This window comes from Ovis aries, chromosome 19, assembly GCF_016772045.2.
Source record: "Ovis aries strain OAR_USU_Benz2616 breed Rambouillet chromosome 19, ARS-UI_Ramb_v3.0, whole genome shotgun sequence".
Classification (NCBI taxonomy): Eukaryota; Metazoa; Chordata; class Mammalia; order Artiodactyla; family Bovidae; genus Ovis; species Ovis aries.
In genome coordinates, this window is record NC_056072.1 from 52,668,796 (window position 1) to 52,683,042 (window position 14,247).

A 14,247-nucleotide genomic window follows, 5' to 3' on the forward strand; every position below is an offset into this window, starting at 1 on the left:
ACTGAGTTAAGAGATTCATCAGCACTCTTATGAAAAAGTTAGGCCATAGATTTGGGAGTGAGACCCTGAAAATCTACAAGGGGGTATACATTTGGATAGATTTAGGACACCCTGACCCCCAGCCACATTGAGCCTCTCTTGCTAACAGAAACAGCGCCTCCTCCCATCCAATAAGGCTAGTCTCTCTGCCTTAGAGACACTGTAATGACTTCATGTGAGTAAATTACGTAATGAGGGCACACCAGTTCTCTGCCTATACCACCCCAGTCTTCACTGCTTCTAGACCTAATAACTAGCGTAAGATCCCAGCATGTTCTAGGACAGGGGCAAAGTATAACCCAGGGTAGAAGGCTTCCCTACAAAAAGAACTGCAAGATTTTGCTGATCTACATGGGAACAAACAAGGGGTATATGGATACGACTGGATTTGAGGGACCCTTGATTGGGTAGGGTTGGGACCAAATTTACGAAGAGCGCACTTGCTAGAAATTTGGAATTCAGTTTGGTGGTTCAGGCAAGTAGGAATGATTCTATGGATACCTGTTTATTGGGTTGTCTTAAACCTGAATGCAGTAGTGGACTGTACAAAAGGAAGTTGATATGCCAGAAATTTCCTGGCTTAATGTTGAGAGAGAAATGCAGAGAGAGAGGGATTTAGATCATACCCCCCTCAAGAAGACACTGAAAATAAATTGTGAGAGGAACACCCACATCCTCAAAAAAACTGTAACTGGCAATCCTCTTTTGGCTGGGGAAAAGTGAGAAGTACTGAAACTCAAACATTAGTATTGTTGTTTTTCCCCCTGACTTCAACAGGAATAATGAAACCCAGAGAGGCGGAGGCCTGGTAGAAGCACTTAAGCAACAAAGACAAATAGACATCAGGGACAGAGAGCTAATAAGAATGGATTGACCCACAGGTATCTTTGCCGGAGGCTCATTTTAAAAGGTATCTATCCCCATGACGGAAAGAGCATGGCTGCCAGGCCCTTTGTCCAGCCCACTTCATTTGCAGTCCCCCTACCTCCAAGTCTAGGTCTGGTGAATGAGCCCTGCCTTGAGGAACTGTTATGGAGAATTAAAGCTCCTCAGCAAATTCCGAGACTGCCCATCCTCACCAGCTCCAGGCCAGGTACCACACCAAGAAAGGCAGGGGTGTCAGGAAGCGCCCGCCTTTAAGTTGTTGTCGTTCACTCGCTAAGTGATGCCCAACTCTTTGCAACCCCATGGACTGCAGCATGCTAGGCCTCCCTCCCTATCTCCCAGTTTGCCCAAGTTCATGTCCCTTGAATCGGTGATGCCATCCAACCATCTATCCTCTGTTGCCCTCCTCTCCTTTTGTCTTCAATCTTCCCAGCATCAGGGTCTTTTCCAGTGAGTCGGTTGTTTGCATCAGGTGGCCAAAGTATTGGAGCTTCAGCTTCAGCAGCAGCCCTTCCAATGAGTATTCAGTGTTGATTTCCCTTAGAATTGACTGGTTTGATCTCCTTGTTGTCCAAGGGACTCTCAAGAGTCTTCTCCAGCACCACAATTCAAAAACATTAAATCGGCAGGCCCCTAGCAAGGACAGTCTCCTCAGATGGACTCTAACCCTTCGGTCGTGGGCTGATTTCGGCTGGAGACTGTCTCGGCTGAGGGTCTGAGAGCGAGAGCGTGACTGCGCTCTCAGGCCGGCTTGCAGCGGCGAGATGCGCCGTGGTCCCCATGCCGCTACTCAGCTGCCGGCCACGAGGGGGCGCCGCAGAGCGCTGAGGCTGTCGCGGAGCCCATGGCGTCCCCGGGCGGCCCCCACAGCCTCCTGGTCTGGCTTCTGCTCCTTCAACCCTGGCTCACGGAGGCTTCGGAGGATGGGTTGGCGACGCCCTTGCCCTCTCCAGCTCCCTCGGGAGGCGGCACTAAGAACCGCACGGCGGTCCAGCCAGCCCCTGGAGGCGCTTCGGAAGTCCCCAAGTTGGTGGAGTTTAGCTTAGGTGACTCTCTGCGTTGGGCGTCCGGAGGGGCGGGCTGAGGCGCCAGGGTGGGAGCTGCTGCTCCCCAGGGGCTTGGGAGGGTTGGGGTCTGAATCAGCGCAGGCCTGCTGTGGAACCCGAGGGTGGGGGGTGCGCCTCGTGCGCGGATCCAAGGCCTGCGGATTTGGAAATGCTGCCCTGGAGCCTAGGAGGACATGGCCTTCTTGGCTGTCTCGGAGGCTCCCGGGAGTCAGGGCCTGTTTCTCAGAGGTTTTCCTTGCTGCCTTGTCCTCACCCCAGCGTGCGGCCAAGTGTTCCTGAAAATCTTGGGAGGACAGGACAGCGAGGAAGGGAAGTGGCCCTGGCAGGTGAGCCTGAGGGTCCGTAACAGACATGTGTGCGGAGCTTCCCTCGTCACAGAGAGGTGGGTGCTGACTGCAGCCCACTGCATTTTAAGGTGAGTCATGACAGCGGAGATGCGAGAGTCCTGCCCTCCTCAGACACCCTTTAGTTTCTATTGCCCTGCAAGTTGATAGAAAACCCAAACCAAACCAAAGCCCACACAATCAAAATGGGAGAGATTCTGCATTTTGGTAGTCTTGTTACCAGGAATGGTAATTTGATGATCAAAACCAGTTGTAGCAAATCAATTTTGAGAGTCATTAGGAGGGGTTTTTGGGGATAGGGGCCTGGAGAGAGTGGTGAGGGAGGTTGGGGCCAGATTGGGAAACAGCTGATGTGTGTGGAAAGGCACAAAGGATGCTTCCCAGAGTCTCTATGAGGGACATGTCCTCTTCCCACAGCCGTTACCAGTACACTGTCATGATGGGAGATCGGAATCTCCAGGGTATATTATCAGGGTTGGTGGTCCCTGTCAGCCATGTCGTCGTTCACCCTCAGTTCTCAACAAGTGGAACCGTTAAAAATGACCTTGCTCTTCTCCGGCTCCGCTACCCTGTAAATTTCACTGGCGTTATCCAGCCTATATGCATCCCTGAGAAGACTTTCCACGTGCAAGCTGGGACCAGGTGCTGGGTGACCGGATGGGGAAGGAAGCAAGAATTTGGTGAGACTGTGAGGAAGGTAGTAACCTGGGTAGAGGGGGGCAGCCTTATCCCTGGAGTAAGCAACAACTCTAAAGTGGTGGGGTGGGAGGAGGCTGACCACCTGGCAGGTGGGTAAGGGGGCAGCCAGGTTAATGGTTCCCAAATGGCTGGAGCTCAAATTGATTGAGATCTTTTGTTGCAACGCAAATATTTGATGCCAGCCATTTATGAAAGGCACCAGTCCTGGGAACCAGAGCTGTTCTCTGAAGAAGAAATACATGGGCAAAGTCTCTTGCAGATTTCTGGGGATGTGTGCCTGACTGGTTTGGGGGTATTTTTACGTTCCTTGGGGACAGAACTGGATGCTCTGGAGTTCTTTCCAGGGTTAACTTCTGCTCAGGGCGTGATGAGCTGTCTGCCAGTCAGAGCTGTCTGTTGCTGGAAGTACTTGCCTTGGTGCGTAGGGAACTTCCTGTCCTTGGGGGTCTTGGCAGAGCCAGAAGACCCCTGTTGGTGAGGCTATAGGGCCTCTTATCTCTGGAAAGAGCCTGGATTGTTGCTTTCAGGTGCTCCTTGTCTGAGCATCTGTGATTCTGCTTTAAAGTAAAGACACTTTGGTGATGTAAGGGATGCCTTTCATGGTTACTGTTGATACGCAGAGTGACAGACGCTTGGTTATCATTTCTCACGATGGTCAGGCTTGCCTCTTCCCGTCCTGATCTGTTCTTCCTTATTTTGTCGTGGATTTGCTTCCTACCTTCTCTTCTCTCCTTGTCAGCTTGGGGCTTCAGTTTCTTCCATTGTCAGATGGGGATAAAAACCTCTATAATGCCTTCTTCAGGGGGGATTCAAGGTGTTTGGGGGCTTATCATTCACCTGTGCAGATCTACCCACTGCCGAGTTTCTTCTTTGTTTGTAGAAGGCCCACTTGTGTCTGAAGTTCTCCAGGAGATCGACCAGTATATCATGTACTATGAAGAATGCAACGGGCTGCTCCAGATGGCCCTACGAACAGATAAGGATTTAGTGCAAGAAGGAGTGGTCTGTGGCTATAATAGTATAGGAAAGGATTCTTGCCAGGTAAGTTCATGGGTCCCTTGCCACCTCTGTATTGAGGCTGTCCCCTCAAAGTATCCTTCTTCCCCAGTAACAGGGCCTGGGTTATTTCCCACCTTATCTTTTGGCCTTTACTTAAGGAGATTCAGGGGAGAACCCCTCAAGATACCCGTGAGCTGTCCTAGCCTGTTCCTCCAATAGGCAGGAGCCCCACATCCTGGGGGTGCTGCCAGGATGCAGTGAAGTTGGGGGTGATGATGATAATCACGTAGTTCCTTAACTGAGTTCTTTCTATGGGCACTTCCGGTGCCAGTATGAGCATTCACCCACATTAGGTCAGTCTCCCAGCTCACAACCCTGCCACCTAGACAGTATACATCTTATTATACAGATGTGGGCCCTCCAGAGACATAAGTCCCAGGTCCCCCTGGGAGTGCCTGTAGGAGCCCTGGGCCCACAGCCTCCCCTCTGCCCTGAGCCGCCTTCCTGAGCAGGGGACAAGGGACAGGTCTCAGGATGAGTGTTTGGATTCTGGCAAGAGGAGAACATCACTGTGGGAGAGGGACCAGTGAGTCCGAGGCTCAAGGTCTGAAGCACCGGCCATGTTTAGGGAATGGGTTTCCGGTCTGGAGCAGTGAGGAGGCCAGTATGGCGAGAGTGGGGGGCTGGAGTCAGAATGCGTGGCCTGCAGGCTGTGCTGCGTTTCTTGGTCCTGTCCAGGCAGGCCTGTAGGCCAGCAGTTTGTTTTCTCCATGTTGGCAATGGTGCTGAGCCCCACGTGGGACCTGGGCTCATGAGGGGTGGAGGGGATCTTAAGGACCTTGTCATCAGTTCTTGGTAACCGATTGCACACGAGGATGGGAGCGAGGGAGAGCTTGAAGAGGACTCTGAGTTTCTGACTGAGCTGGTTGGTGGGGGGGGCACCAGAGCAATTTTAGAAAAGGATGTGCAGTGTTTGCATGAGCTGGGATGAGTATGTGGGATGTCTTGAGAGTGTAGCTTAATATATGGAGTCAGTTGGCTATATGGTCAGGAGCTCTAGAGAAACTTAGGCTAGGTGTATGGATTAAGGGGCTCAGTGCAGAAGTCATATTTGACGTGTTTAACAACCACTGTAGTATAGGAGGGCTTCCCTGGTGGCTCAGTGGTAGAGAATCTGTGTGCAGTGCAGCAGCCACAGGAGACCTGGGTTTGATCCCCGGGTTGGGAAGATCCCTTGGAGGAGGGCATGGCAACCCACTCCAGTATTCTTGCCTGGAGAGTCTCATGGACAGAGGAGCCTGGCGGGCTGAAAGAGTTGGACATGACTAAAGCAACTTAGCACACAGGCACGTAGTATAGGAAATGACCAGTCATAATACCTTCAGAGGATACTAAAATTTTCCAGTTGACTCTTCTGTTCTCAGTTCTTATAATCGCAGAAATCTGGGCCTGGGAGATGTCTGGGGAAGGCTCACAGATGTCCGTCTCGCAGTCAGCCTGCTCTGATGTGGGTGCTCTTCCATTCCTGAAGTTTGATTTCTTTTTCTTTTTCAGGGAGATTCTGGGGGCCCTCTGGTCTGTCAGTACAGTACCACATGGGTCCAGGTAGGGATTGTGAGCTGGGGCGTTGGCTGTGGTCGTAACAATACGCCGGGAGTTTACACAGAAACCGCCGTCTACTCTAAGTGGCTAGTTGCAGTGGTGAACAAGGCTGCCTCTTTGTATCCAGTGGTGCTCCTCTTCCTGTTGCTGTGTGTGGTGTTGTCCCTGGGCCTCCTGGTGACCCTGTGATCACCCTGGTCCACACTGCCCCCTGTTTCTGAGTCTCACTCCTAGCCCTGCCTCTGACCTCCCACTCCTAGTTTAGTGCCAATTCCTGAATTCCATTTGGTATGCACTGATCTTGTGGAGATTCACATGACAGAAAGCTGGCAGCAAGAAGCCCTGGAAGTTTCCCTGCCTCATCCATGTCTACAACTTGGCCATGCTCTGCTTGCCAGGAAGGAGTGGGTGAAACCAGCGACCTGCCAGGTGGACATGATGCTTCATCCACATCACGGGGAACATCTGGCAAAGAAGAGACATCATCACCCGTGAAGCAGTGTTAGATCTGACACTTTTATCAAACCGATCTGTGTGGTGATTGTTGGGAGAGAGCGAGGAGGCCCTGCCACGTCTGCACGTGACTCCGTTATCTGGGTTCGGAAAAGGTCCCCTGCTCCCCAGTGTAGATCCGCCTGTGAGTATCTGCCTCTGCCGCACAAGCCCTCCGGGGGCAACTCAGTCTCAGAACCCCCTTCCCAGGGCTCCAGTGGCCACATGCAGGCTCACCCCAAGTTGTGTTGAAGTATTACGGAATGTGGACACTTCTGATGTCAACCCAATAAATGTTTGGAGAGTCGTGTGTGTTCTGCATCTCTACTGGTCTGGGGTCACTGAAGAGAACTTATCTCACATTTAGGTTAGGAAAGTATTCATGGTCTTTTAAAGCCCTGGAGTGAAGTGATGTGATGTGATGTGAGCGGACAGATGGCTTTAGCAGTTGGGTCCTGCTGCTGTGTCCCTTGTAGCCATTAGCGTCTGTGCAGGGACCTTTGCAGGTGAGTTTGCTAGCCACTGCATCTGGGAAGGAGGGAGTGAGAGAGAAGCCTGGAAGCCGGAGAGGGGACAGGGCGTTGTGCCCAAACATCACCCCACCTTTCTGTGTGATTCTGTTGCTCCCCGTCTATGTATATGGAGGCTGGAGCACCAGACTGCCTTGGCCAGGCTATGGAGAACAGCACTGAGACTCAGGGAGGGGACAGTATGGGGTGCTTACTGGTGGCTCAGATGATAAAGAATCTGGCCGCAATGCAGGAGACCTGGGTTTGATCCCTAGTTTGGGAAGATCCCCTGGAGAAGGAATGTTCTTCCCTGGGGAATTCTTTGGGCAGTGGAGCCTGGTGGGCTGCAGTCCATGGGTCGCAAAGCGCTGGACATGACTGAGGGTCCAACACTCACACACAGTGTGTCTCTGCTGGCCTGTTTCCCTCACTACCATGTGGTCCCAGATTACCTCTCTGTCCTTGTGCAGAGCACTTCACAGTTTCTTAATTTCTTTCATGACAGTTTGAGGTTGCCTTCTTTTAGGAGAGGATTGTGCATTTTGCATATGGGGAGAAGGTGCATGTGAATAGTTAGGTGAATAAAAACGTCAACTTGATGGTCTTCTCTTATGGCTTCTTTCGGACCCTTCCTTCTGGGCATATACGGTATCAGGATAAAGAATACATTTCCAACCTTCCCACCTGTCTTAAGTTTGGCAATAAGTTCTGGCCAATAAAATGTAAATAGTGATGTTGAGTATGAATTTTGGAAGGTATTAAGGATACCTTTTAAAGAAAGGAGAACAAGCCCTTTGTCATTTTCTTCTTTGCTGGCTAGAGTATATTCATGGTGATGAGCTTGAGCAGCAATCTTGGAACATGAGGAACATGTTAAGGGTATAGAACAGAAATTCAGAAGAAACTTGACTCTCTGGAATTTATAAAGCTGCCATCACATCTCTTTATGCAAGAGAGAAATAAACTTCTCTCTTAATTGAACCACCATCATCTTCAGTTTCAGTTACTCATAGAAAAATCTCACTTTAACTAATTCAGTTGGTATTATAGCTTTATTTCTGGATTGTTATGCATATAGGCTTTTAAAATCATTTCTTATTTCAACTAAATTATTTTTATTCCTACTTTGCTATGTGCCATTTCTTCCTTCTCTCAGTTCAGTTCAGTTCAGTCGCTCAGTCGTGTCCAACTCTTTGCGACCCCATGAATTGCAGCACACCAGGCCTCCCTGTCCATCACCAGCTCCTGGAGTCCACCCAAACCCATGTCCATTGAGTCGATGATGCCATCCAGCCATCTCATCCCCTGTCGTCCCCTTCTCCTCCTGCCCTCAATCCCTCCCAGCATCAGGGTCTTTTCCAATGAATCAGCTCTTTGCATCAGGTGGCCAAAGTATTGGAGTTTCAGCTTCAACATCAGTCCTTCCAATGAACATCCAGGACTGATCTCCTTTAGGATGGACTGGTTGGATCTCCTTGCAGTCCAAGGGACTCTCAAGAGTCTTCTCCAACACCACAGTTCAAAAGCATCAATTCTGCGCTCCTTCTCTAGTCATATTTAAAAAATTGATAAGGTTAGAAGTTTATGTCGATGAGTGACTATTATCTCAATGCGTTTCTCTGTTATTATTTTCTTTATTGAGGTATAATTTATATATTGTAAAATGCACATATTGCAGTGTACTGTTTTATGAGTTTTAACAAATATATACCCATGTTAACATCACCAGAATCATGCTGGAGAACATTTCCATTAATCCAGGATGTTGCTTTATATTCCTTTCTATCATCCCCTCCCAGAGATAACCTTTGTTCTGTTCACTGTCACATTAGAGTTGCAGATTATTGTACCTCACGTTAATGGAATCATACAGTCTGTTCTTTCGGGTCTGTCTTCCACATACTGTTTCTGTCTTCTTTTCTTCCAGTTTTATTGACATATAGCACTGTATAAGTTTGAGGCGTACAGCATAGTGATTTGACTTACATATATAATGAAATGATTACCATATTAAGTTTAGCGAGCAGCCATCATCTCATAAACACAAAATTAAAGAAATAGAAATACACTTTTCCTTGTGAGAACTCTTATGATTTGTTCTCTTTGCAGCTTTCATATGTAACATTCAATATTGTTAATTATACTAATCATGTTGCACATGGCATCCCTAGAATTTATTTATCTTATAACTGGAAGTTTGTACCTTTTGACTGCCTTCATTGAATTCCACATACTGTTTTTGAGATTAATCCATGTTGTCATGTGTATCATCAGTTGCTTCCTTTTTATTGCTAAATAGTTATCCATTACATGAGTTTTCACAGTTCATTAATTCTCTTGTTGATGGATATTTGGGATGTTTCTAGTTAGGGGCTATTATGAACAAAGGTACTGATAAACACTCAGGTACAAGACTTTTCGCGCCTATATGCTTTTGCTTCTTTTGGGAATAAACACAGGAATGGAATTACTCATTCATAGAATAGATGTATGGTTAACTTTATTAGAAAATTCCAGAGTTTTCCAAATTATTTGTAAAGAGGCTGAAGTTGAACAGTTCTGTGAAGACCAACAAGACCTTCTAGAACTAACACCAAAAAAAGAGATGTCCTTTTCATCATAGGGGACTGGAATGTGCCAAAGTAGGGAGTTAAGAGATACCTGGAGTAATAGGCAACTTTGGCTTTGGAGTACAAAATGAAGCAGGGCAAAGGCTAACAGAGTTTTGTGAAGAGAATGCACTGGTCATAGCAAACACCCTCCTCCAACAACACAAGAGATGACTCTACACATGGACATCATCAGATGGTCAATAGCGAAATCAGATTGATTCTATTCTTTGTAGCCAAAGATGGAGAAGCTCTCTACAGTCAGCAAGAACAAGACCGGGAGCTGACTGTGGCTCAGATCATGAACTCCTTATTACCAAATTCAGACTTGAATTGAAGAAAGTAGGGAAAACCACTGGACCATTCAGGTATGGCCTAAATAAAATCCTTTACGATTGTACTGTGAAAGTGACAAATATATTTAAGGGACTAGATCTGATAGAGTGCCTGAAGACCTACGGATGGAGGTTCATAACATTGTACAGGAGGCCGTGATCAAGACCATCCGCAAGAAAAAGAAATGCAAAAAGGCAAAATGGTTGTCTGAGGAGGGCTTACAAATAGCTGAGAAGAAGAGTAATGAAAGGCAAAGGAGAAAAGGAAAGATATACCCATTTAAGTGCAGAGTTCCAGAGAACAGCAAGGAGAGATAAGAAAGCCTTCCTCAGTGATCAGTGCAAAGAAATAGAGGAAAATGATAGAATGAGAAAGACTAGAGATCTCTTCAGGAAAATTAGAGATACCATGGGAACATTTCATGCAAAGATGGGCACAATAAAGGACTGAAACGGTATGAACCTAACAGAAGCAGAATATATTCAGAAGAGGTGGCAAGAATACACAGAAGAACTGTACAAAAAAGGTCTTCATGGCCCAGATAACCACAATGGTGTGATCACTCACCTAGAGGAGGATATCCTGGAGTGTGAGGTCAAGGGGGCCTTAGGAAGCATCACTATGAACAAAGCTAGTGGAGGTGATGGAATACAAGTTGAGCTATTTCAAATCCTAAAAGATGATGCTGTAAAAGTGCTGCACTCAATATGCCAGCAAGTTTGGAAAACTCAGCAGTGGCCACGGGACTGGAAAAGGTCAGTTTTCATTCCAATCCCAAAGAAAGGCAATGCCAAAGAATGCTCAAACTACCGCACAACTGTATTCATTTCACACACTAGCAAAGTAATGCTGAAAATTCTCCAAGCTAGTCTTCAGCAGTACATGAACTGAGAAATTCCAGATGTTCTGGCTAGATTTAGAAAAGGCAGAGGAACCAGAAACCAAATTGCCAACATCCATTGGAACATAGAAAAAGCAAGAGAATTCCAGAAAAACGTCTGCTTCATTGACTATGCCAACGCCTTTGACCATGAGGATCACGACAAACTGTGGAAAATTCTTAGAAAGATGAGAATACCAGACCACCTTACCTGTCTCCTGAGAATTCTATATGCAGGCCAAGAAGTAACAGTTAGAACTGAACATGGAACTATGGACTGGTTCCAGATTGGGGAAAGAGTATGTCAAGGCTATATATTGTCATTCTGCTTACTTAACTTATATGGAGAGTACATCATGTGAAATGCCAGGTTGGATGAAGCACAAGCTGGAATCAAGATTGCCAGGAGAAATATCAATAACCTCAGATACTCAGATGACACCACCCTATGGCAGAAAGTGAAGAAGAACTAAAGAGCCTCTTGATGAAAGTGAAAGAGGAGAGTGAAAAAGCTGGCTTAAAACTCAACATTCAAAAAACCAAGCTTACGGAATTTGATCCCATCACTTCATGGCAAATAGATGGGAAAACAGTGGAAACAGTGATAGATTTTATTTTCTTGGGCTCCAAAATCACTGCAGATGGTGACTGTGCCCATGAAATTAAAAGACGCTTGCTCCTTGGAAGAAAAGCTATGACCAACCTAGACAGCGTATTAAAAAGCAGAGACATTTCTTTGCTGACAAAGGTCTGTCTAGTCAAAGCTATGGTTTTTCCGGTAGTCATGTATGGATGTGAGAGTTGGCTCATAAAGAAAGCTGAGCACCAAAAAACTGATGCTTTTGAACTATGATGTTGGAGAAGACTCTTGAGAGTCCCTTGGACTACAAGGAGATGAAAGCAATCAATCCTAAAGGAAATCAGTCCTGAATATTCATTCGAAGGACTGATGCTAAAGCTGGAACTCCAGTAATTTAGCCACCTGATGCAAAGAACTGACTCACTTGAAAAGATCCTGATGCTGGAAAGATCCTGAAGGCAGGAGGAGAAGGACGGCAGAGGATGAGATGGTTGGATGGCATCACCAACTCAATGGATATGAGTTTGAGCAAACTCCGGGAGTTGATGATGCACAGGGAGGCCTGGCGTGCTGCAGTCCATGGGGTCGGAAAGAGTCAGACACAACTGAGCAACTGAACTGAACCGACGCTCCTACTAGCAGTAAATGGTGCTTCCTCTTGGTCCATATCCTCCCGCCTCAGGACTTGGTGAAGATTGCCAGTTCTAACAGGTATGAAGTGGTCTCTTACTGAGGTTTTAATTTGCATTTCCCTGTAACTAATGATATTGAGCGCGTTTTCCTGTACTATTGATCATATGTATATCTTCTTTTGTGAATCAACTTTCTAATTCTTTTGTGCATTTAAAATCAAGAGGCTTATCTTTTTATTGTTGATTCCTAAATCTGTGGCTTGCTTTTTTTCACTTTTTAACTTGTGGTTGCAAAGATTGTTCTTCTATTTTTTCCTCCCTAAGCTTTATAACTTCAAATTTTACATTGAAGTCTGAGGTTTATTAGATTTGGGGATGCAGTGTGAGATAGGGAACAAGGTTTTATTTTCTCTAATGTTTATCCAATACCAGTACCATTTGTTGAAAATACATTTATTTTCACATTGATTTGCATTGATACTTTATCAAAAATTAATTGACAATATATATGTGCATCTATTTTGGGACTCTGTTCAATTCCTTATCTGTTTGTATATTCTTATGCTAACTTCACAGTGTCCTAGTTACTACAGCTTTGTAGTTAGTCTTGAAATTTGGTAGTGTGATATTTCCAAATTTGAAAAATTTCAAGCAAGCCTGAGGTTTTGTTGTGGAAATTGAAAAGTTGATTCTAAAATATATGTGGAAAAGCAAAGGGCCTAGAATAGCCAAAATAAAGAACTACTGGATGTCAAGACTTAATATATAGGCATAGTAATCAAGAGAATGTGGTATTGGCATAAGGGCAGACATATAGATCAAGGGAATATAATAGAGAGTTAAGAAACAGATCCACATTTATATGGCCAGTTGATTTTAACAAAGGTGCGAAGATAACTCACCTGGAGATAGGATAGTTTTATTTTTACAAATGATGCTGGAACAATGGGACATTCCTATACAAAATAAATGAAAAATAAAGCACCTCAATCCTTACCTTGCATTATATAGAAAAATTAACTCAAACTGGATTATAGAACTAAATGTAAGAAACTTGGAAGAAGAATCTCTGTGACCCTTGAGTAGGCAAAGAGTCTTTATATAGGACAAGAAAAGCATGAACCGTTTCAGAAAAAAAAAAAAGATGGGATTTCATCAAAATGAAAATCTCCTGTTCTTTCAAAGACACTGTTAAGAAAATGAAAATAAAAGCCACAGACTAGAATAAAGAAGCAACAATGTGTAGTCAAAGACTTGAGAATGTTCATAGCATCTTTATTCATAATAGCTCAAATCTGGAAACAACTCAAATGTCTGTCAACAGATAAATGATAGTCACTAAAATACTACTTGGCAATAAAAGAGAATAAACGGCTGTTATATACAGGAACATGAATGAAATTCAAAAACATTTTGTTGAGTGAATGAAGTCAGACCTGAAAGAGTGCAGTATTCTGATTCCACTTATGTGAAGACCAAACAAGCAAAACAGGTGGCCTGCAGTTGCCCGTGATGGATTTGAAGAGGGCACACAGACACTCTCTGGGGTTTTGACATGTTCTATATCTCTTTTTAAGATTATTTATTTACTTAATATTTTTTGGCTGCACTGGGTCTTCATTGCTGCAAGCAGGCTTTCTTTAGTTGTGGTGAGGGCTTCCCTGGTGGCTCAGAGGTTAAAGCATCTGCCTGCAATGTAGGAGACCTGGGTTTGATCCCCGGGTCGGGAAGATCCCCTGGAGAAGGAAATGGCAACCCACTCCAGTACTCTTGCCTGGAAAATCCCGTAGACAAGAGAAGCCTGGTAGACTACAGTCCATGGGATCGCAAAGAGTCAGACACGACTGAGCGACTTCACTCACTTCTGTTGTTGTAGAGCTTGGGCTCTAGGCACACTGGCTTCATTAGTTGCGGCTCAGGGGCTCTAGATCACAGGCTTAGTAGTTGTGGCGCATGGGCTTAGTTGCCCTGTGGTATGTGGAATCTTCCCAGACCAGGGATCAAACCCGTGTCCCCATTGGCAGGCAGATTCTTAACCGCTGGACCATCAGGGAACTCCAAGATGTTCTATATCTTGATTGAGATGGTGGTTATAGGGTCCCATATTTTCATTAAAACATTAAATCATGCATTTAAGATCTGTGTATTTTACTTTATGAAACTTCTGCCTCAGCTTTTAACAAAAACAGGCCTATGTGGCATTCTAATTAGCCCCAATATCCATTCTCTTCTGCTTTCGTAACAGTAGATGTCTTATGCAATGACCTGATGCCTTAGGTAATTCTCATAAGGTGCCTGAAAATTTTTAACAAGTTGCTCTGTAGGGGAAAAAAGTCCTGATCTGTAACATTTGCACATTTCTGTGATAGAAATACTTCCATCCAGGCTGATTCCAAGCTATTCAGTTCAGTTCAGTTCAGTTGCTCAGTCGTGTCCAACTCTTTGTGACCCCCATGAATCGCAGCATGCCAGGCCTCCCTGTCCATCACCAACTCCTGGAATTTATCCAAACTCATGTCCATCAAGTCGGTGATGCCATCCAGCCATCTCATCCTCTGTCGTCCCCTTCTCCTC

The 14,247-nt window shown here is 45.7% G+C and overlaps 1 protein-coding gene across 1 annotated transcript; it reads left to right on the top strand.

Moving 5' to 3' along the window:
* The first annotated feature begins 1,756 nt into the window (after positions 1 to 1,756).
* Positions 1,757 to 6,434, top strand: LOC101115659 (putative serine protease 42). Its single transcript, XM_027957976.3, has 5 exons — positions 1,757 to 1,970; positions 2,250 to 2,406; positions 2,753 to 3,015; positions 3,915 to 4,075; positions 5,588 to 6,434. The coding sequence occupies exons 1-5, from the start codon at positions 1,769 to 1,771 to the stop codon at positions 5,822 to 5,824; spliced, it is 1,020 nt and encodes a 339-aa protein (XP_027813777.2). The 5' UTR covers positions 1,757 to 1,768; the 3' UTR covers positions 5,825 to 6,434.
* Positions 6,435 to 14,247: the final 7,813 nt, after the last annotated feature.